This window comes from Oncorhynchus nerka, linkage group LG24 (genome assembly GCF_034236695.1).
Source record: "Oncorhynchus nerka isolate Pitt River linkage group LG24, Oner_Uvic_2.0, whole genome shotgun sequence".
NCBI lineage: Eukaryota > Metazoa > Chordata > Actinopteri > Salmoniformes > Salmonidae > Oncorhynchus > Oncorhynchus nerka.
The window spans coordinates 47,826,496-47,851,062 of record NC_088419.1 but is presented as its reverse complement, the minus strand read 5'-3'; the positions used below and the strand labels follow the sequence as shown (position 1 = coordinate 47,851,062).

General features: G+C 41.5%; 2 protein-coding genes across 3 annotated transcripts in view; one reads left to right on the top strand and one right to left on the bottom strand.

Annotated features, from left to right (window-relative positions):
* LOC115108058 (26S proteasome non-ATPase regulatory subunit 1-like) overlaps window positions 1-24,567 on the top strand; it is a 105,156-nt gene that overhangs the window by 25,359 nt on the left and 55,230 nt on the right. For both annotated transcript variants that reach the window (XM_029631975.2, XM_065008932.1), the window contains exon 16: window positions 335-399. In XM_029631975.2, the coding sequence (XP_029487835.1) occupies window positions 335-399 (65 nt within the window). The remainder of the gene's footprint in view (window positions 1-334; window positions 400-24,567) is intronic.
* On the bottom strand, window positions 9,102-23,774 carry LOC115108060 (5-hydroxytryptamine receptor 2B-like). Its single transcript, XM_029631984.2, has 4 exons — window positions 23,502-23,774; window positions 21,426-22,062; window positions 14,297-14,497; window positions 9,102-11,250 (listed from the first exon to the last, which is right to left on the bottom strand). Exons 2-4 carry the CDS (start codon window positions 21,685-21,687, stop codon window positions 10,328-10,330), a joined length of 1,386 nt encoding a protein of 461 aa, XP_029487844.1. The 5' UTR covers window positions 21,688-22,062; window positions 23,502-23,774; the 3' UTR covers window positions 9,102-10,327.

The following is a 24,567-nucleotide window of genomic DNA, read 5'->3' as shown; positions in this document are numbered from 1 at the left end:
TGAGATGTTTGACGAGCAGATCTAGTGCATATTTTTCACGATAATAAAATCCTTTGGTAGTACAGAAAGCCCAAATAGATTCATGTTATTGTTACTGGGTCAGATGGTTGTTCCTACAGATGGCAGCCTGCATAAGCGAAAGGTGTGATTAAGCTTTGATATGAGCTGTTTATGAACAAAGTGCAGGCTTCTCCCAAATCTTTGATATTTTGGCTGATTGGGAGTTTTTCATTTTTGCTTTTGTGCAGCAAAATTATTAGTAGTGGATGTTACATTATCTTCTTGCCCCAATGCATTCTTCCGGCTGTTAATTCATCGTTCTCTACCTTTTCAGGTGAGCGACGTGAACGATGATGTCAGAAGGGCAGCGGTGGAATCCATTGGATTTATCATGTTCAGGTAAGGCCTTGGCCCTATGCAAACCTGTATACCTATATGTAATCCCCTTTTTGCCCAGCTGAGGTCCCCCTACTTTCAGCCTCTTAGTCCACTGTGAATCTCAGCCAAGGAACTCTGATTAATCAGCCCCTACTTGTATACACATACATGGCATTCTTCCCATATCCCGGGAATACTTTCCAAATGCGTTTGGAGTATGTCCTCGAATGGGTATTGTTGGCCGTTTATGTAGCCTCCTCCCCCTCATCCCGACCGTTAAAACATCCAAAGCAAACAATGAGATAGATATCTTCCGCCTAGACCTCAGATTAATAGATGGGGCTTTTCCACTTGTGAATGCCACTGGGGCTGTTACCCACCTTCTGCCCAGAGGTTAATCCATGTTCTCCCGTCAAGTATTAGGTTTTCACATGTCTTCACCACAGCCTGTGGACTTGTCACCTTGCTTGGCTAGAGAGTTAATGTTGTCTGAACACTGTTTTGGGTTTTAAGTAACCAAGGGCATGCAGTATAGTTAAATTTAAGCCCAGTTGGAGCTCTGGGCTGATCTGTTTTCTTAAACTGAATTGTTTATGTAAGTGATGGGTGTTAAATGTTTTGAAAGTGTGATTAAGTTTCCGAAATGTGAGAACTTGTTTGATGTTCAAGTTAAATCTATTAAGCATGAAAACCCTTTGAACCACCCTTGTGTTGGTCCGTGCAATGGTCTTCGGTAGTCTTATCCAATTATTAAGTGTCATTCATGATCAAAGATATGACACATTTTTAAATGATTTTACTCTTAAGAAAGTATTTCATTGCATCCTTGTAGCTTAGCCTACCTCAAGGAGCTGAAACTATCCCTCACTTTCCTACAGGGTTGGCACTCTTAAGTGATCCCCATGTGGTTGGTTTTCATGCGGAATATCAACATGACGTAATGACCAACATCTCCCCTGTCAAATCAAAGACAGAATTTAGATGCACTTTTAGCTGAGAGGTTATAATTACTTCCTGGCTCTCCTTACAGGTAGTTCAGTGTCTGAGGACATTGTTTTTCATGTCGTCCTCTTGAGTCACACATTCTTCTTTTCTGTTTACGGAGACTCATCACTCATTCTCTGACGTGAATTTACCCATCAGGCAGCACTGCAGCATTAAACAGTGTGCTGGGCCAAGTGGAGGAACATGGCGGTCTATTTTAAGCCCAAAAAAGGTTATGCGATATTCCCATGATCAATTGGCTGTTAGATAAACCGTGTGTAAATCCTTCCTGTGTTAGAGAGCCTCCTGAGCAGCAACAATCCCCCCCCCCCCCACCCCCCCCCACACACACACTCCCTTCTCTGTCTTGGGAAGCCAGGATGTGGTGCTCAGAGCTGCTGTCTCTGAGTGGGCCTGAAGTCAAAGGTCAGAGTGACTGCTCCAAAAGGCCATGGGTATATTCTTCCCCATTGGCTGATCTCAGAACTTTCAATGCATATATCTGTGAAGGTTCTGTATGAACCAAATGTGGGCTAATTGCATTACATTTCAATGCAGGGTGGTACACCCTGTGTACTTAATAATATTATTATAGATTTTATGCTATGGACTCCAGAATTAGTTAAACTCACCCAAAAATAATACCCTTTCTGGTTTATTATGTAAATTCCTTCGTTGTTTTTGCTTAGTGACGTCACTTCATTCACTGGTATGGATTTTGTAATGGAGAATTTGTCAAAATGCCCTCTTTCATGGCCACTCCTAAAGTGATCATGACACTAGGCACTTAACTTCAGGATTTGGCCTCCCTGTAGTCGTTTTTTGGGATTATGAACTCCAGAGTTAGCGTGGGGGTTTATGGTGTGATTATTTTGACTCCCCTGTCCATTTAGCGAAATGTCCTTTCATAGGGTAGCCGGAGGCAAAGTCATTAATATTCATGAGTTACTTTGGTTGAGCCTTCTTGGATGTGACGTCACACAGATGCCCTGAAGAGCCATTTGTTTAGTTTGCTTACGGGTATGACCAGTCAGCACCGAACGACTTGAGAAACCCAGCTTCAGCTGAATTAATGAATTGGGAAATAAATGAAAGCCTCACCAGATAGCAACCAATCTATTTTAGTTTCATTGTCCGACCTTTCATAAAGAGTTCACTAATTGCTATTTGTACCTTCCCACAAACTGTTGGCTAGTACCTTCCCACAAACTGCTGATTAGTTGGCTAGTAGCTTACTGGCCTGTCAGTAGCCACTATCTAACGTTAGCTACATTTCACACAGTAGCTATCCTTCTAAATACGGTGGTCACTGAATAAACTAACTATGAATTGAACATTAACTCCCAGTCAAAAGTTTTAGAACACCTATTCAAGGGTTTTTCTTTATTTGTACTATTTTCTACATTGTAGAATAATAGTGACGACATTAAAACTATTAAATGACACATGGAATAATGTAGTAACTAAAAAGTATTAAACAAATCAAAATATATTTGAGATGCTTCAAATAGCCACACTTTGCCTTGATGACCGCTTTGCATTCTCTCAACCGGCTTCACCTGGAATAGTTTTCCAACAGTCTTGAAGGGGTTCCCACATATGCTGAGCACTTGTTGGCTGCTTTTCCTTCACTCTGCGGTCCAACTCATCCCAAACCATTTCAATTTGGTTTAGGTCGGGTATTGTGGAGCCAAGTCATCTGATGCAGCACACCATCACTCTCCTTCTTGGTAAAATAGCCCTTACACAGCCTGGAGGTGCGTTTGGTCATTGTGCATATGATATGTCTGTCATAATTTCAAACAAGTCCTTTACGCTATATTTGGGAATGATACAAATCGTAGTGTCTTAGAACTCAAACAAATATGGGCTGCATGATGCGACTATAAGCTTTTGATGATTTGTCGCAAAAAAGATTGCCCTCTGTTCTTGCCTCAGGCTACACACGCTGTTCTCTCATCAAGTGATCATACTTTCACACATCAGACTATTCTCAATTGAATCTCGTCTTTACTAGTATGTCAAATTGGTTTTGATTTAGAATGGCCCATCCCATTATCAAATTTGCAGTGGAATAAAGACACGTAATCCGTATGCACTCGAATAGCGAATGAAGACCGCTTTCTCGCAGTTCGTTTTTCAATCATGCCGGGTAGACTACTCCAGTTTTATAGCTGAGCATGTGCTTAATATGAGCAGCTGAGAAATAAATATAGTAGCCGGTAGGATCCTCCTTTTTAGTGGCAACTATCAAAACTCTGCTTTAACACAGGATTGCAGATAGAAATGTCTGGGTTTATAAGAACCCTTACAGTACATGGCCAAAGTATGTGGACACCTGCTCGTCGTACTCCCTTTGCTGCTATAACAGCTTCCACTCTTCTGGAAAGGCTTTCCACTACGATGGAACATTGCTGCGGGGACTTGCTTCCATTCAGCCACGAGCATTAGGGCGGTCGTGCACTGATTTTGGGCGATTTAATCCTGGCTCGCAGTCGGCGTTCCAATTAATTCCCAGAGGTGTTCGAGGTCAGTTCTCTCAGCAGACCAGTCTATTTCTTCCACACCAATCTCGCCAAACAGTTTCTGTATAGACCTCGCTTTTGCACAGGGGCATTGTCATTCTGAAACAGGAAAGAGCATCCCCTAAACTTTTGCCACAAAATTGGAAGCATAGAGTTGTCTAGAATGTCATTGTATGCTGTAGCGTTAAGCTTTCCCTTCACTGGAACTAAGGGGCCTAGCCCGAACCATGAAAAATAGCCTCAGACCATTATTGCTCTTCCACCAATCTTTACAGTTGGCACTATGCATTGGGACAGGTGGCATTTTCCTGGCATCGCCCAAATCCCAGATTAGTCTGTCGGACTGCCAGATGGTGAAGCGTGATTCATCACTCCAGAGAATGCGTTTCCACTGCTCCAGAGTCCAATGGACTTTACACCACTCTAGCTGCTTGGCATTGGTCATGGTGATCTTAGGTTTGTGTGTCTCCTCGGCCATAGAAATCAATTTTGTGAAGCTCCTGACGAATACTTCTTGTTCTGACGTTGCTTCCAGAGGTAGTTTGGAGCTCGTTCTTGAGTGTTGCAACTGAGGACAGATTATTTTTTACGTGCTTCAGCACTTGGTGGTCCCATTCTGTGAGCTTGCATGGCCAACCACGTCACGGGTGAGCCGTTGTTGCTCCTAGATGTTTTCACTTCACAATAACAGCCCTTACAGTTGACCGGGGCAGCTCTAGCAAGGCAGAAATTTGACGAACTTACTTGTTGGAAAGGTGGCACGCTATGACAGTGCCATGTTGAAAGTCACTGAGGTCTCCCGTGCGGGCCTTTCTACCGGGAATGTTTGGCTATGGAGATTGCATGGCTGTGTGCTCGATTTTATATAGCTGTTAGCAACGGGTGTGGCTGAAATGGCCGAATCCACAAATTTGAAGATGTTTCCACATACTTTTGTCCAACCACTGTTTTGAGGAGCATGTAGTCTCTGAATGACAGGTAATATATTCCGCCCAAGCTTTGTATTCCATGGGCTCTCCAACCCTGTTCCTGCAGCTACCGATGGTATAATGTAAGCCGCCCTGCAAAATCAGAGGCAAGTAGCGTTGCTTCGGCCTATACTTTCTCTCCCAGACTCATGCTACACTCCAAACATTCTATTCAACCAGCCCATCCAGTATGGATAATAATACAGTCCACACTCAAAAGAGATTACTAGAATTTGTTTACCAAGGACATTTAAAATATTTTATCAGCAACCATCACCCCTGTGTTCCAATGGCACGTTGTGTTAGCTAATCCAAGTTTATAATTTTAAAAGGCTAATTGATCATTAGAAAACCCAATTATGTTACCACAGCTAAAAACTGTTGTGCCTATTAAAGAAGCAGTAAACTGGCCTTCTTTAGACTAGTTGAGTATCTGGAGGATCAGATGTGCTACATGTCCCAGACCTGCTGTTTTCAACTCTCTAGAGACAGCAGGAGCGGTAGAGATACTCTCAATGATCGGCTATGAAAAGCCAACTGACATTTACTCCTGAGGTGCACCCTTGACAACTACCGTGATTATTATTATTTGACCATGCTGGTCATTTATGAACATTTGAACATCTTGGCCATGTTCTGTTATAATCTCCACCCGGCACAGCCAGAAGAGGACTGGCCACCCCTCATAGCCTGGTTCCTTTCTAGGTTTCTTACTAGGTATTGGCCTTTCTAGGGAGTTTTTCCTAGCCACTGTTTTCCCTAGCCACTTCTACACCTGCATTGCTTGCTGTTTGGGGTTTTAGGCTGGGTTTCTGTACAGCACTTTGAGATATCAGCTGATGTAAAAAGGGCTATATAATTATTTATTTTTTTGATCAGCATTTGTGGGTTCGATTACAGGCTCAAAATGTCCAGAAACAAAGACCTTTCTTCTGAAACTCGTCAGTCTATTCATGTTCTGAGGAATTAAGGCTATTCCATGCCAGAAATTGCCAAAAAACTGAAGATCTCGTACAACGCTGTGTGTAACTCCCTTCACAGAACAGCACAAACTGGCTCAAACGAGAATCGAAAGAGTGGGAGGCCCCGGTGCACAACTGAGCAAGAGGACAAGTACATTAGTGTCTAGTTTGAGAAACAGACACCTCACAAGTCCTCAACTGGCAGCTTCATTAAATAGTACCCGTAAAACACCAGTCTCCATGCCAACAGTGAAGAGGCGACTCCGGGATGCAGGCCTTCTATGTTTAGAAAATAACCAAGATATTTTCCCAACATTCATGCAATGCACTTTGGGTTTTTAACATTAGCAGGACAAGCCATTCCATCAATGTGTTATCAGACAGCTATACTGAACAAAAATATAAACGCAACAATTTAAAAGATTTTACTGAGTTACAGTTCATAAGGAAATTAGTCACTTTAAATCAATTATGCCCTAATTTAGGGATTTCACATGACTGGGCAGGGGGCAAAGCCATGTGTGGGCCTGGCGGGGCACAGGCCCACCTACTTGGGATTTAGGCCCACCAACTGGGGAGCCAGGCCTAGCCAATAAGAATGATTATTTTATTTTTTTCCCTCAAAAGGGCTTTATTACAGACAGAAATACTACTCCGTTTCATCAGCTCTCCGGATGGCTGGTCTCTCCAACGATCCCGGATGTGGAGGTCCTGGGCTGGCGTAGTTACACAGTCTGCGGTTGTGAGGCAGGTTGGACATACCTGCCAAATTCTCTAAAACGATGTTTGAGGCGGCTTATGGTAGAGAAAATAACACTAAATTATCTGGCAACAGCTCTGGTGGACACTCCTGCAGTCAGCATGCCAATTACACACTCCCTCAATTTGAGACATCTGTGGCATTGTGTTGTGTGACAGAACTGTACATTTTCGAGTGGCTTTTTAATATCCCCGGCAGTAGCTGCACCTGTGTAATGATCATGCTGTTCAATCAGCTTCTTGATATGCCACACCTGTCAGGTGGATGGATTATCTTGGCAAAGGAGAAATGCTCACTACCAGGGATGTAAACAGAATTGTGCACAGCATTTGAGAGAGAAGCTTTTTGTGCGTATTTCAGCTCATAAAATATGAAACCAACACTTTACATGTTGCGTTTAATATTTTTGTTCAGTATAGATATATACCTACTTACGTTTTGGAAGCTAATAGATTACAATTATTGTTGCATCTTTTAACTAAATGCAATCTGAAAATACTAATAACATAATAAATAGCAGAAGAATAACTGCAGATTAAATAATGCTGTAATTTATAATTACAGCATTATAATTCCAGCGCCCTGTGCGCCCTAATGTAGGCTATTGCCCCTTATAAGAGCTATAATTTATTTTGTAGGCATATCTTGTGTTGTGATTCTTACCAAATATGTTGTCCTTTCACACTATTCAAACCCCAATTAAATTAACAACTGATGAAGCTATTTTAGTCTATAGTTCACATACTGCAAACAAATAATCTGAACTAAAGTCTTTACACATATTTTGGAATTTCTGTGCATTCTTGACAATCCCTAATCTGTATCTAAAAACGGCACGTTTTTTCCGCGAACCTGCACATCTTCTCTTGTGGCACCAATGTGAGGGTTTATGGCAGGGGAAACGGTGTTGCAGTAGTCTAGTGTGTGGTGCGGGAATAATGACAAGTGAATTTGGAGAGCATTTCGATAGGTTGTCTGACCTGAACTCAGACCACCTCTTAATTGTATTTTCAGTTCGCTTCAGGAGCTCTTTTGAGGGGTCTGAGTTCATACTGAACAAAAAATTAAGCTAACGGTACTGAGTTTACCGAAATTGGCTGACATTTTGCTGCGGTCAAGACTCATGACTGCCGGTGTGGCGGTAATACTGTCACCGCAATCGCTCTAGTCTCATCTAGCTATTTTAAAGCGTAATCTACCCCTAGAAATAAAAATCACGAAACTTCTGTCAATTTGCTGAAAGCCTGTGTTTTATCAATGGGTAAATAAAGAGAACTCCCCATGATTTACCTTCTAAGTGGTCCGTCTGTGAAATTAGGAAATTGTGTAGGAACGTGTCATAGCTACATGGTTCTCATCACTGGAGATGGGGGATAACACACTATCACATTTCATAGCCCTTTGAAAACAATTACCTGCACTCCAGATTGCCAAAAGGCCAATGGATGGTATGGGCATACTTGTCTAGAACACATCCATCCGTTTTATATCGTCATGACAAAGTATATATTTCACTTGGATGTGTTCAATATAAACAGTGTACCAAATTATTCAACTCTGTTTGTCCTTCAAATACCACCTCACAATGCGCCCTGTGCCTCTGTGGGAATGGGCCTCTGTGGGAACATACTCTGATTAATGACAAAAATGTCAATGTAGTATCAAGGGCTTTCTAAAAATTCTAGCTAGCTAGAAACAAAATTAGCACAGCTTGCTAGTTAGCGTACATTAGCTACAGCAGGCACATGCTAAACAAGCTACTGCCATCTTGTGGCCTGGAGTATTCTAAAACTATTCCACTGTAAAATGTCAATTTAACAGCCGTGGCGTTTTATTTGTTTAAATCACTGAACAAAACGGGCGCTTATTAGAGACAGGTTTCTATTTGAGCCTGGCGTCTGTTTCCTTAATGCACACACCTTTTGCTCATTTGCATAGTTAAGTGTTTAATTCCAACATTCACCTCCAAGATTTTAAACAATTTCTTAATTATCATTTCGTGTCATTTTTTTTGTCTAAGTATGCCTCCATACAAATTATACATTTTATTTTTATTTTACCACTTGAGGGCGATCGGACGATTTCTGGGGGTCTGTACTCCAGAAGTTCTTACTGGCAATAAAAATTGTTTTTAAATGCATTGGGGCCTGTAGATTGCCATGCTTCTCTCTATATTCAGCTATTAATAGGCTACATCTAGTTATTAAAAAGCTGTGTAATATAATGTTGCAATGCAAGTCCTTACTATATTCTTTAGAATTGTATTAAATGCATTCATTTTATTCTAAAGTATGTCATTTTGAGATTATTTTTTACATCCCAAAATAGGACACTGCCCCTTTTAAGACAAACATTCCAAAATATATCAACTCGCTACTGTAGGCTAGCCAAGACACATGCTAGGTGTCTTTTTGTAGCTTTATTTTAGCAGACTATCAACAGTAGCCAGCATATTGCTAGTACTGTATGTTCACTATTGAAGGTTGTAAATCCCTTTCCCTAAAGTAAAGGAGCTCAGCGAATGGATTAATGACCATTTATTTTGCTCAGGACAGCTCGTGTGTGCTGTGTACAGGCCATCGGTTAATAAAACATTTTTTACATTTAATGTGCTGTAGTTGTGACCTGCGGGAACAAGTGGAGCTTCAATGAACGGTCAATCATATTGCTCAAATACAAATGGCTTGACTTTATCGCGTGTAGTCTTCAAGTTACTGGGCCAGTGACTGACGAGATCCGTCGGGCATAGTCAATGTCAGACCCTGTTTATAGCTTCAAAACGTGGCTAAAACAGTAGTTTGAATATCATAGATGGTCAGTCCTTGCATCCATAGCTCTGCCTATGAATTTGAGTGGTTACATTTCTCCAGACCCATCCCTCAGCTTTTTACTGGAACAGGGGTGGGATAACATTTTTTATGTTTCAACTGCTGATTGCCCCTTTAAGAACTGTAAAAAAAAAAGACATACTTTTGGTTTTTCTTTTAGCAAAGCACTGTTTTATCAATTTATGAACCAGGAATTTTATGCTAAATACATGTCCATCTGTAGGCTATACATTTGTATTTTACAAGCTTCTCATTTGCAAAGGTTTTGTCTTTGTTGCATTTTATATATAATAATCCATTTGGATGCTATAACAGTTTGGGAAAATAGGACCTGTGACTATACAATAAATCTGTTAATATTCATAAAAGCACTTACCAAAAAATTGCAATTAAAATGGGTGGTATTTATAAACTATTTTGTGTGAAGGTGAAGTGTTTGTCCTCTCAATAGGTAAAAATGCCATCTCCTCAATGGAAATTGTCCATAGCAGAGAACTAAATAGCCCAAGGTGACAGGATTAGCATTGGAATATACATTGTATCCACTGAGAGTTTCCAGACAGTCATATGTCTTCATTCCTTATGTATTTATCTCTCTGGCGGCTTTCTTAAGAACAGTCCGACCTGACCCTTGTCAGCTTATCTTTTATTGAGGGCAACCACCTCAACACACCTGTTGTCTCATTTTACGCATAATGTTCAGCTATCTGTGTACAGAGGGCCTCTTATTTGTTTGACAGAAATCTACATCTTTTTGTTTCCCCTCTGAGAGCACACTGTTTTCTTGACTAGAAAATAATCCATGTGATGCTCATGGAAGGTAATCCCCTGGGGAGCTCAGAACTCAAGCCTTGGATGCCTCTTACATCTGACTTTCTGGTTCTAATTGTTTCCCTTTTGCTGACTGCATTTTCCGAAAGGCCTACACGTAACTGACATGCTCTTCGGATTTGCAATCCTCATTCTCTGTAAGGAGCAGAGTGTCCAGTAGAACGCTGCCAGAGGACTGTATTGGTGCTTGCCTTCGGCTCAGTTGACTCTGATAGCACACTGGCCCGATGCCGTTTTTCATTCCCCGCTTCATGAACAGCTTAGAGTTCTCCGCCACAGATGAACGGAAGGAGATCCTTGTTAGATTCCTGCAGCCATGCTGTTCCCTTGTATGGCTGGCTGGCCCATTACTGATGCTGCTGTAGTTAAAGGTGATGTAGCGTGTGAAGGCCTGGCGGAAAGTCTTGTTGAAGAGGGTGTAGACCAGCGGGTTGATACCAGATGACACGTAGCCCACCCACACAAAGATCTCCATCAGACGGCCGATCACATTGACGTTGCAGCTCGCACAAAGCACAGAGGTGATGTTAGTGATAAAGAATGGGCACCACATGACCACAAACAGCAGGAAGACTATGCCCAGCACCTTCGAGGCACGCTGCTCATTGGTCAGGTTTTGCATGGACTTCTTGCCCATGGTGGACATGCGACGGATGGGGATATCTTCATTTGTCATGGGGTTGGTAGGAACGGTGGGATTTCCTGGCAGTTTCTCAGTTGTGGGAGAGGCCATGGACTGCTCCCTCTGGAAGACTGTGGAGACTGTTGGGCGAGTGAAGCGCTGGGTGACCTTTGACCTGAGCAGAAAAGCTTTCTTGCGCAACACCTGAATGGTGAGCAGGTAGATGACCATCATGATGGTTAAAGGGATGAAAAAAGCTGTCATGGAGCCATACATGATGAACTCTCGGAAGCTGTCTGGTTTCAGTAGGCAGGTGTGGTTGCTGTTAAAGGTGACATTGTTTGGAAGATGGTAGTTTCTCAGCCCCTTGATGGGAATGGGGATTGCGATACCTGTGTAAGAGCGAGAGAGAGAAGTTTGGTTAATCAAATCATCAATGCAAACTTTGCATCCTACTCTTGGTGGTTTGAGATTCAATGTGTTTTGGGAGTAGATGCAGTATCTTCTCACAGCTTAGTTTTCCACGGTAGTCACTTTATGCTGTCTTTTTGTTTTTTGCATTTTATTGTTGGACATGAACTCTTCATATCTGCTTTTCCTTTTGATGTTGCAGGCATATAAAACTGTATAAAGCCTCATGCTTTCACAACTGAGGACAGCAGGGGTAGCGCAAAATGTTAGGAAGAAAAACTGCTTTCTGTGAGTCCTGGAAGTTCTCATTCTTTGCTTAACAATCCAATAAACTAACCATATATCGCCAGCTATAATACAGTGACAATGAACACACACCCTGGACAAAGACACTCTTCCACAGTTGTGGCGTCTAAGTGCTGCCCCTGTAACTCTAAGCAATCTGGTTTTGCTCAGCGAAAGAAAGTAAATGTGTAGAACCTAGCCCTGAGTGAAAACTAGGGGTGTGCTGTTGTGAAGATGTCCGAACGCTCCATAACTACCACTATTGCCAGGCTAAACTCTGCCAAGTCCTCACACCGCAGTCTCACAAATGCCTCAGCCAGAGGAACCGTCTAGGCTGACGATGTTAACGAGCATAGGGGTGTTTAATTTCATTTCCTACTGGAAAGCTAATATTTAACGGATAACAGATAATTTAAAAGCAAACCAGTATGCTTATATACTGAGGGTTCACTGGCCAGTCATCAGTAATACAGACTCGGGCAGTAGACTCTAAAGTAATATCATCAATCAGGAAAATAAAACGATGTTTGTCTCAACTGTCAAACTATCTCTTTGGACTATGGCAAATGACATTTGGGTCTAGGCTTACATTGGGCCAAAAATGCGAAACCAGTTTGAGTCTGGAATTCCCTCATATGAAATATGCACTGTGAGAAGAGGATTCCAGTGTTTCAGCTCCATCTGCACCTCATTTATAGTCTAATAATAGGCTAAGAAAATGGATGCAATGATCAGGGGTCCTTCAAGTTCATTAAGGTAGGGGCTATCAATGAGAAGGCTAAGCTATTCTACACACAACAGACCTAAGATTTGATCTGAGATTAATAGCAAAAGGAGAGGGGCAGTCAGACCGACAGTCGGAACCGTGCGTATAGGTGATAACATGGTCATCTTTATCTCGCATTGTCTTCTCTTGCAATGCCTCAAATTCAGTCTATTAAAATATATACACTACCAGTCAAAAGTTTTAGAACACCTACTCATAACGGAGTCACCTCTTCACTGTTCACGTTGAGACTGGTGTTTTGTGGGGGCTATTTAACTTCTTTGGGATAGGGGGCAGCATTTTCACTTTTGGATGAATAGCGTGCCCAGAGTATACTGCCTCCTACTCAGTCCCAGATGCTAATATACGCATAGTAGTATTGGATAGAAAACACTCTGGAGTTTCTTAAACAGTTTGAATGATGTCTGTGAGTATAACAGAATTCATATGGCAGGCAAAAACCTGAGAAAAAAATCCAAACAGGAAGTGGGAAATCTGAGGTTTGTAGTTTTTGAACTCACCCCTATTGACCACATTGTGGGATATTGGTAATGTTGCACTTCCTACGGCTTCCACTAGATGTCAACCGCCTTTAGAACGTTGTTTCAGGCTTCTACTGTGAAGTGGGGGCGCATGAGAGCTGTTTGACTAAGGGGTCTGGCAGCAGCCTCGTTCTGTCACGCGCGTTCACGTGAGAGGTATCTCTCGTTCCTTTGCATTTCTACAGACAATAGAATTCTCCGGTTGGAACATTATTTAACATTTATGATAAAAACATCCTAAAGATTGATTCTATACTTAGTTTGACAAGTTTACTTTTTGAGTAACTTTTTGAACTTTTCGTCCGACTGGACCTGAACACTCGTTTGGATTTGTTTACCAAATGCCCTAACAAAAGAAGCTATTTGGACATAAATGATGGACATTTTCGAACAAAACAAACATTTATTGTGGAACTGCGATTCCTGGGAGTTCATTCTGATGAAGATCATCAAAGGTAAGTGAATATTTATAATGCTATTTCAGACTAATGTTGACTGGCGGATATTTATTTTGGCTGGTTTGGCCTCTGAGCGCCGTACTCAGATTATGCTTTTCCCGTAAAGTTTTTTTGTAATCTGATTAAGGAGAAGTGCATCTAAAGTTCCATGCATAACACTTGAATTTTCATCAACATTTATAATGAGTATTTCTGTGAATTCATGTGGCTCTCTGCAAAATCACAACATGTTTTTGAACTACTGAACATAAAACACCAATGTAAAATGAGATTTTTGGACATAAATATGCATTTTATCGAACAAAACATGCATGTATTGTGTAACATGAAGTCCTATGAGTGTCATCTGATGATCATCAAAGGTTGGTGATTAATTTTCTCTATGCTTTTTGTGACTCCTCTTTGGCTGGAAAAATGGCTGGGTTTTTCTGTGAGTTGGTGGTGAGCTTTCGCTGTAAAGCATTTTTGAAATCAGACACTGTGGCTGGATTAACGAGAATTTTATCTTTAAAATGATGTCTAACACTTGTATGTTTGAGAAATTAGATTTATGACATTTCTGTTGATTTGTATTTGGCGCGCTGTTGGCGAGCGGAAAGTTCCTAGACAGGTTAAAGAAGCTGCCAGTTGAGGACTTGTGAGGCGTCTGTTTCTCAAACTAGACACTCTAATGTACTTGTCCTCTTGCTCAGTTGTGCACCGGGGCCTCCCACTCTTTCTATTCTGGTTAGAGCCAGTTTGTGCTGTTCTGTGAAGGGAGTACAGCTTTGTGTTGATGTGAAATGAATTTCCTTCCTGGACGAATACTTCAATCTTGTAACCTCCTTTTTCATTTTATGCTTCTTTTGGTCAAGTCTTTCAGGATCATTTACTGGGTTTTCCCACAGGTTACCTTGACTGCTATCACTCACTAGAAACATTGCAGACTGCTCCTGAACTCAACAGTCAACACAGGACAAAAAACAGCACTGCTTACCAATGGATATGAGCCACACCACTGCTATCTTGGCCATGGCTTTGGACCTGGACTTATACTGGCTGTGCTGAATGGGTTTCTTGATGGCTATGTAGCGGTCCAGTGAGATGGCACACAGGTGCATGATGGATGCTGTGGAGAACAGGACGTCCAGGAAGAGCCAGATTGGGCAGAGGAACTCTGGAAGAGGCCACCCGGAATCTGACAAACAGAAAAAATATGGAAATAATTGGATTGTGAACTGCTCTCATAGGCCAGTACAGAACCATTTGAGATGAAATGAACACAGTTCTCAAACTTGATTACTGTGGTGCTGAATCTTTTGTTTTCACCTTACATCAGATAAGCCTTATTGAATTTAGATTTCAGTGACTAAGTCATGATGATTTTGTTTTAACTATTTGGATTATTCCCATTGAAAATGGGACTACACTGAACAAAAATATAAACACAACATGTAAAGTGTTTGCTCATGAAACATGGGACTGAAATAAGATCCTATAAATTTGCCATGCGCACAAAAAGCACATTTCTCAAGTGGGGTGTTGGAGGATTTCTGTTTATAAAGCCCTTTTTTGTGGGGAAAAACGAATTCTGACTGGGTGGGCCTGGCTACCAAGTGGGTGGGCCTGGCTACCAAGTGGGTGAGTCTTGGAGGGCATGGCTACACCCCTGCCCAGTCAGTTGAAATCCATAGATAAGGGTCTAATGAATTTATTTAAACTGACTGATTTCCTTATATGATCTGTAACTCAGTAAAAAAATTTAAATTGTTACATGTTGCGTTTTATATTTTTGTTCAGAAATTGTACTGATATGTCCTCAGCACACCTATTATATTCTAAATAGAGCTAGTGTTGTTGACCCCACCAGCATTGGGGAGAAACGCTTCAATAGTGGATTAAAACCAGCTCTGATGTAGTGAATTCTGTTTGTTTATTTTAGTAAAGCATGAATTCACTGCAGAGATGCTTCTCTTTTGACTGTGTATGGAGCTGAAAGCTCTATGCTTTTGATGTAGATGTGTTCAAGCACCCTTCTCTCCAGAACTGTTTATACTGGGTCTCGGATGTGAAATTAGCGAGTAATTGGGCTGGATTATATCCCATTGCACATCAGCATTGTAAAAGATCCTGTTGTTGAAAAAGTTGTTGAATGATTTCTTTAGTGTTAACCCTTTAGCTGATTGCTTGTAATTCATAACGCGAGCATTAGTGAATACATCACATTTATTTTTGTATCGAAGTATTACTTCTAATATTGTATCTTCGTATACAATTATAAAAGAAATGCGCTTTTGAAGAAATGGTTCTTAAACACTATTTGAGTGTCCTCCCTTCATGTTTTACATGCACCCTAGGACTGTAATGGACACTCCTTACCCACTTTATGGGTTCCATGGCACACAATTTCAGGTGCTTTGTTCAGCTTGATGCACAATTTTGCCATTTCTCCTTATTTAATTATTATATTTTTATATTTAAATAAACTTTTATAGGGACTTTCTAAGAGTATTTTTGTGGGCTGTTTTGTAATTCCTATGTGTCTACTTAACATGGACAAAGAGGAAAAACAATTCTCTCTGGGAATAAGCTCATACACTCAACATATTCTATACATGTGGTGATATTATGTGCATAGACCAGAGTTTAAATCTGGCTGCAGGCAAAGTTTCTGAAGATGTACACTCACTAATAATATAAATGCAGCATGCAAGACTGTACAGTTCATATAAGGAAATAAATACATTAGGCCCTAATGTATGGATTTCACATGACTAGGAATATAGATATGCATCTGTTGGTCACAGATACCTAAAAAAAAGGTAGGGGCGTGGATCAGAAAACCAGTCAGTATCTGGTGTGACCACCATTAGCCTCATGCAGCGCGACATCTCCTTCTCATAGATTTGATCAGGCTGTTGATTGTGGCCTGTGGACTGTGGTCCCACTCTTGGCTGTGCGAAGTTGCTGGATATTGGCGGCAACTGGAACGTGCCGTTGTAAAAGTCAATCCAGAGCATTAACCTTTATTTAACTAGGCAAGTCAGTTAAAAACAATCTTATTTACAATGACTGCCTATCCCGGTCAAGCCCAGACGACGCTGGGCCAATTGTGCGCTGCCCTATGGGACTCCCAATCACGGCCGGATGTGATGCAGCCTGGATTCGAACCAGGGACTGTAGTTGCACCTCTTTCACTGAGATGAAGTGCCTTAGACCGCTGTGCCACTCAGGAGCCCATATGGCTGGTGAATATGCAGTCCATGGAAGAATTGGGATATTTTCAGCTTCCAGGAATTGTATACAGATCATTGCGACGTTCTCATAGAAAGCAGCTGGTTTCAATTGGGACAAGTTACAAAGGAATGTGCAATTTTGTGCATTATTATGCTGAAACATGAGATGATGGCGGATGATGAATGACACAACAATGGGCCTTAGGATCTCATCACGGTATCTCTGTGCATTGAAATTGCCATCAATAAAATGCAATTGTGTTTGTTGTTTGTAGCTTATGCCTGCCCATGCCATAACCCCACCACCATGGGGGCACTCTGTTCACAATGTTGACATCAGCAAACTGCTCGCCCACACGACGCCATACAAGCTGTCTGCCATCTGCCCGGTACAGTTGAAACCGGGATTCATCCATGAAGAGCATATCGAAGGGGAGCATGTGCCCACTGAAGTCAGGCAAAAGGTAGGCCTTCATTGTAAATCAGTGTTTTGTTCTTAATTGACTTGCCTAGTTAAATAAAGGTTCAAAAACATAAAATTCTCTTGCAACAGCTTTGGTGGACATTCCTGCAGCCAGCATGCTAATTTCCCTCACCTTGAGACATCTGTGGCATTGTGTTGTGACAACTGCACATTTTAGTGGTATTCTATTGTGCCCAGCACAAGGTGCACTTGTGTAATGATCATGCTTCTTAATATGCCACAGGTGGATAGATTCTTTTGGCAAAGGAGAAATGCTCACTAACAGGGATGTGCAAAAAAATTGAGGGAAATGACCTTTTTTGTGCATATGGAACATTTGTCATGGATATTTTGTTTCAGATCATGAAACATGAGACCAACACTCTACATGTTGCATTTATATTTTTGTCCATTATATGTGTTGCCAATGCTACAGAGGTGTCCATCCAAGGCCACATTTCTAGGTTAAACTTATAAATCCATTGCAGTGGACCGGCTACTCTGTGAGAGCGAATACTTTGAAAACCGAGCTACAAACCTCTAGTGTAGGGTGAGGTTATCATTCCAAAGTGGGAGAAAGCCAGTTAGTACTAAAACAAAGCTGAAAATGCTGTCTTATTAAAGGGCTGCCTTTTGAGTATTATTGTCTTAACGATAATTATTATTGCTTACTTTAGAAAATGTCCCCGTTCCAGCAAATACCAGGATATAAACGCTCTGTCCTGCGCCATTGATGTCTGTCAGGCTCTCTGATTACACAAGACATGCACACAGTTCTTAAGGGGCTCCATACTTTATATGGGAATCCTTTTTTTCCCTCCCCACTCTGAGTGCATCTGTAAACTCATCCTAAATCTTAAACACTCACCTGGCCATCACAATTGTTTTAATTGGTCTTTCTGGACACCCGTATTAGTGGATTTGGCTATTTAAGCCACGCTACGCTAAATGCTAATAGTATTAGTTAAAACTCAAAAGTTCATTAAAATACACATGCAGGGTATCGAATTAAAGCTACACTCGTTGTGAATCCAGGCAACAAGTCAGATTTTTAAAATGCTTTTCGGCGAAAGCATGAGAAGCTATTATCTGATAGCATGTAACAATACACTACAACACAAAAGACCCGCAGGGGATGTAAACAAAATAATTAGCATATTCGGCGCTACACAAACCGCACAATAAAATAGAAAACATTCATTACCTTTCACCATCTTCTTTGTTGGCACTCCTAGATGTCCCATAAACACTATTGGGTCTTTATTTCGATTAAATCGGTCCATATAAAGCCTAGATATCGTTATATGTAGACTGTGTGATAAACGAAAAAAACAGCGTTTCAAAACGTAACGTCATTTTTTAAAATTCAAAAAGTCGACGATAAACTTTCACAAAACACTTCGAAATACTTTTGTAATGCAACTTTAGGTATTAGTAAACGTTAATAAGCGATAAAATTCATCAGGAGGCGATGTAAAAATCATTAGCTGTCCGTCTGGAAAAATGTCCGGCTAGAAACTCAACCAAAATATCCGGTCCTAGACCTGAAGAAATGCGCTGCCTTGCATGTGTTTGACCAAGAAAAAACTCGTAGGCAAATGACAAGACTCTAGACACCGTGTGGAAGCTGTAGGTACTGCAACCTCAGTCAATTAATTGTGGTTCACCTTTATCAATGGGTTCAAGTAGCGCATGGATATATTTTCCCATTTTCAGTGATCAGTTTTTCCTGTGCTTTTCGATGTAAATGCCGTTCTGGTAAAGCCACAGCAGTGATTTAACCAGTTTTATAAACGTCTGAGTGTTTTCTATCCACACAGACTAAGCAAATGCATATACTATATTCCTGGCATGAGTAGCAGGGCGCTGAAATGTTGCGCGATTTTTAACAGAATGTTCAAAAAAGTAGAGGGTAGGAGGAAGAGGTTAAGGCAGCATTATTTCATAAATTGTTTTGTTTTTGTTTTAAGCTCTCCACTGGAGCACTAATTTGATATTCTGGAGGTGGGTCAAAATCTTTAAACCTAGCATGTTTTGACCCAGGATTCTCCAAACGAATTATGGTTAAGCCTAAATTAAAAGACATCTCTGGTTGAGTGGGAAATATATATCTATGCCTACCTGTTGTGTGTGGGTAGACTGGGTGAGTCTGGGACCGAGGCATGCCTTCTAAAAGCGTGACCTCTCCCTGAAACAGACAGTATTGAGCTCATTAGTGAAGAAGGGTAAGAATGGTCTGTCATCCCCTTGGTTCAGAGGAGCATCGACCATAGTGACACTTGTGGGCTATTTCGTGAAATCTTAATCATCACTCTACTTTTAGAAAAATGTACATAGTTTCTGGAATGTCAGGTCTTGTGACCCAGTTGTCCCAAGGCCCAAACATATTTAAGTAAGCATTTATCTCTGTCCTCAATATAAACACATCTCGTCGTGCTACCTCGCAAACAGGGTAGGCGCCTCCCTACCCGACTCGTTCAAATAGCTTTTCTTAATGGGTCTCTATGGTTTCCCGAGACTTATTCAGCTATATATTTAGGTTTACTCTGTAGTGTAGTCAGTTTAAAGTGCACCTTTTTTAAGCAGTGCAACCATTACATTTTTCAAGGTGTTGACTGTAAGCCTTAAATTCATCTGCTAGGCAGATGTGGAAAAGGACCTCAGGACTTCTTTACAGCTCTTTTAGACATCAATTGTACACCAGCCATGCCCTCTTTCTCAGTAAAATGTTTAATTTTGGAGGAAGGTTTAACTATGATTGGGTTCACCATCTCATTAATATTGGATGTTTGATGCAATAGCTAGGCTAATTGTGATTTAGTCTGGCATTTCCCCCGCAGCCAGGGCTTTGGATGGAGAGGAGATATTTATCCAGCCAGACACAGAAGAAAGTTTTCAACAACCATCTCTACGCTATGTAGTTGTGGTTTATTTGGAGTTTAGAGAGTCTTAGGTTTAATGGCAGTGGTATATTAGCGGTCGCGATACTGTCGTTATATAACATGTAGCTACAACATGTCATCTCTGTCCTCTGGTAAATGTCTTGTATTATTTTGATGTGAGCACTGATCCCCTCTCTCGCCGTTTGCCTTCACACACTGTTCTTAGCGCCGCCGGGCCTGGATGTACACACGCCTTAACTGGCCCACCGTGCCGAGAGGCTCTAAAGGCTCGGCGTGAAGCACTAAACTCTGTTTATGTGTGTTTATGTCCCCCTGACCCCCCCCCCACACTGTGTGCTCGGGCTCCAGCCAGGAGAGAAATGACAGCTGCCTCTGCACAGTCGTACTTTGCATCCATTCTGTACATTCACACATTGACGTGCTCTTACACGTGCGTACGTATACTCACACACACACACACAGCCCCCCTCCATCCTCTGAACAAAGGCTACTTCTCTTCAAAAGCCACTAGCTGTTTAGTCTTGGCCCTTTCTGTCAACTATAAACTATGGTCACTGGAGACAATCCATCTGCTCATGTTCTCCAGATTTAGAACTAAGACCCTCGAAAAAGACACAGGGATTGTCTGACATGTTAAGCATGAGGACATGGCTTTGACTTTGTTTATCCCCTCCTTTCCATGTGTCCCGATGACTGCATTAAGATGTGATGGAAGGAAGCAGCTTCCCCCCCTTTGCAGTTTGCCTCATTCCCGCAGTTTGCACGGCACATATGGTTCTTATGCAAAGAAAGTGCTTGTTTTTTGAAAGCATGACTTTTGCTTTCAGAAAGGTTGGTTTGTGATTTGGAAAATTGTCTGTGAAAGTCGTGCAGAAATTGGGTCATCATGATCATTGGTAGCTGATAGGGCTGTGCTACGGTCGTGATTACATAGCCCAAGGAAGTAGTTTGTTTATTGTCCACTATCTTGTGTTTTTGTCATCTGCTATAATTTGTTTATAGCTGGCGGAGTTTCAGCAGCATATCTGTTAGTGTCCTATTAAACTCTAGCGCTCTTGAATTATCGTAAATATGCATGCCTATTTTTTTGTTCTGTTAACAAATTAACACAATTCTTGTTGTCAACAGATGAGTCTGCTCGATCCAATTTCCATTTTTAGGCAACCTACTGTAATGGCTTTCTGCGTTGCAATGCACATTTGCTGAACCGGTGCGCTCAGGTGTTTCCCGGGGCTCTCGACTGACGGCAGCTTTATAATGGCAGCTCCATCGGGACTGGGCTATTTAGACCTAATTTATGGGAACCAAGCTAAGCATAAGTACTAGGCCAACCTTTTCACTTGAATCAGCAATATTATCTCTGTATTGAGGCTGGAAGGGAATCATTCTAAATTAAGATGATGTTGAGACAATCACTTGTAGGACCAGTAGATTTGAGTATAAGCAGTGTCTTGAGTATCAAGTGAATGTACCAGATCTTTTCTCATGGCATGACGAACAGGCAGTCATGTTGGGGTAACTTACTGTATAGCACAGTGATGAGGGCGATGGGCATCACCAGGAGTCCCACCAGCAGGTCGGCCACTGCCAGGGACATCAGGAAGTAGTTGGTGGCGTTCTGCAGCTTCCTCTCCAGCGACACGGCCAAGATGACCAGGATGTTGCCCCCGATGGTGGGGATGATAACCATGATAATGAGCAGAGCAGCCCAGTGCAGCTGAGCCCCGGCCATCTCCCCGGCCCCCGAGCCGTTGGTCCCCAGCGGGACCGCATCTGGCTGGGACATCCTGCTGTGGAAGGAATGGCTGACCTGGGCACGGGTCGTGGTTCTGCTCTGGCTGGCTCAGGGGGCTTGGCCAGCATGATCACAGGGTCCCACAGGCACGGGGGAGGGCAGTGGAGGGCAGCTCAGAGCCAGCACACAGGGCGGTAGCTCATCCTCAGACTCCGCGTACAAACCAAAAGGGCCACGTCACAATCGACAAAGCCCCGCTGCTCCAAAACTGAACAGGTCGCCTCGAGCTTGTTCCAGGCAGTAATCCAAGCACAGGTTGTACCACCACAGTAAAGGGGATGTTAGGTGAAGAGTTGGTTCTCTGACTCGTAGTCCAGGCGCCGGTGTCTTTTGTTTTGTGTACTCCCTAGAACATACCAGTTTCTACTAAAAGTTTTAAAAGGAAACAAAAGCGACAATGTTAAACCCCTTGCTCTAAAGAGGACATTAGTTTCAGTTTGAAGACTTAATGATGATTGACATTTATGGTAACAAATGTTATGTATTTTTCCTGTATATTCGCTAGTATTGGGTTCCAGTCCATGGCTAAGCAATTAACCAAGGAAGCAGATATCAGCTGTAATCAGTGCTTGCATTCTTAACTCTGGCATGTTTGTGTGCGTGTGTTGGTTAAAAAAAAAAAATCTACTGCTAATATGTTCGTTCTAGGTATATTTCTGTAGTTTTCAAACGACTAACTTACAAAACTTTTAACCCATAATGTTTAAAACCATTGCATGTCATTTAAAAAACATCGAACTAATATTAAATTATGCATGGTTTAATTTTGAACATACAATTTAATTCAGCTTTTATTTTTGTTTTCAAATGCGATTTTAATTGGCTTATTTCCTTAATTTCCCTATTAGTTTTTAGTGTTTATAAGAACTTAACTTTGCTTATTTATTGCATATCCTAGTGGCTTTTTTTCCTTTCATATTTCTAGATCAAAGTCATTATTTCATTGGCAATAATATTACTCTAAATAGATTCATTGTATTCTCTAAATATACATGCTTTTCTCAACAATTTATCTTAGAACTTTTAATGTTAATTTGTACATACTCCAAGAGTCTTTTTGAAGTGTAGAAAAATTATTTGACCCTCCTTAGCCTCTAGTCCTCTAGGTGAAGCCGCTCTCTAGAAACAAACTGCTTATCCCTATTTAATTGTCACTGTTTTATCATTTGTCTACAACAGTCGGTGCACCTATGTCTGTGAGGGCCTTCAAAGGCTTTTTATAAATGCACTTGATAACAGAAAAGACTTTAGGGTCTTAGCAAAAAGAAACTGTTTTTTTAGACGTGAACTGGAATGGTATAGTCCAACGTTAGGATGAACAAAGCTCAGAAGTTCTTACAAATTGCACACTTTTTTTTGAACACATTAACAATTTTCTGTAGATTTGCAATTATTTTAGAATTATGAACAAACAGTAAGTGATTTTACTGAGTTTCTCTTTCTTACCTTCAGCTAAAGCAGAAGCCTGTGTGTTCTCCTGTTCTCCAGTTCATTTGCATCGCATTCAGAGCTGCTAAATCCTTACTTTTCAATCACACAATACCTTGCGCATTGGATGAACAGTGTGCTGTTCATCACCAAACAACTCAATCCTCAGACTCCTTCAGTGGCAGCTTTTTTTTCTTGTCCCTGCTCACGTTTTTATATACGTAGAACCCCCCCAAAAATCATAAAATGTCATGGGCAGCCCTCCCCTTGTGAAAATAATTGGCTAATATTATCTCACTTCGGTGCATGCCATTCTGAGGAATTTCCTTTATCCCTGCATGTTGGATGAGCCCCTGGTTTGGATTCGCATCACCTACCGTTATCACAGGTTGAAAACGTGCAGATGTCCTCTCCTCTGTCTCACGCTCTCTGTCGGTCTTTCGCTCTCTCAGGTTCTCACCGTCTCTCGCTCTGACGCTGTCTGTCTCTTTCTCGTCTCGCTCTTGCTCTCTCTGTCTTTGGTCGACTTGCTATTTCTCACTGTTTCTTCCTCCCACCTCCATGCTTACCCTTGAGTCATGCTAAGGAGAAAATAGATGAATGTCTCAGAGTTGGCCGAATGCCAATGGTTCTGGGAGGTAATTTCCTTCAACACAGTCAACCTACCGTTTATTTGTCACTTTCTGCTCTCCTCCTGTAGGGACTGGGGATGGAATTTGGAGGAGGAGGGAGTTGTTAGTGATGTCCTATTGAAGCTGCATTTTCACTTCTTGAAAATATTTTTGTCTGCCTATTCTCAAACGTTCATTGATATTTTTATTTTTTATCAAAGATAAAATTATAGAAAAAATTGCCGTAAACGGGTATATTAGAAATTGCAGAGCTAACCATTATTGTTAGTATTGATATACATAAACCTAGCATCTCCTTGCATGCTTATTACTTCCACTGCTGTCTCGTTGCATTGCTTTTAAAACCAGATGAAAAACCAGATAAATTTGATGTTCCTGAAGTATACTGTGCTCCTAATGCACCTCAGGTGTCTAGACAGGAGTTGGACCAGACAAGGTATTTTATAAGCTCCCTTTCAGTGCCTGTTTAGCGTCTCAAATCATGGGAGCCAAGAACATTTCATCTCACTCAGATACCAGGCAGATACATTTTTGATAGTGCTCTCATGACCACTGGTGTTAAGGACTGCCCTACCTTCACTGGCCAAGCGATTGCCTTTTAATTTCAGCTAAAGGTCATTCCTGATTCCTGTGTGGATCACTTGGATGCTCCTGATCCTCTGATGTAAGGAGTTGCTGAGAGACTTGCTGCTAGCACCTCAGACATCTGTTCTCCATTTTGCTAGGCCAACACTGCGGATGCTACTAGAAAACATTCTTGAAATAAATGCAATTTGAAATATTCAGACTATGACATGCCCAATTCTTTAGA

Bases quoted from the DNA above. Each gene is read 5' to 3' on its own strand.
- LOC115108060 (XM_029631984.2), bottom strand. From the start codon at position 21,687: ATGTCCCAGCCAGATGCGGTCCCGCTGGGGACCAACGGCTCGGGGGCC. The intron at 14,498-21,425 runs GTAAGTTACCCC...TCTGTTTGTCAG, and splicing joins CCTCATCACTGTGCTATACA to ATTCCGGGTGGCCTCTTCCA. The intron at 11,251-14,296 runs GTAAGCAGTGCT...GCTCTTACACAG, and splicing joins GGTGTGGCTCATATCCATTG to GTATCGCAATCCCCATTCCC.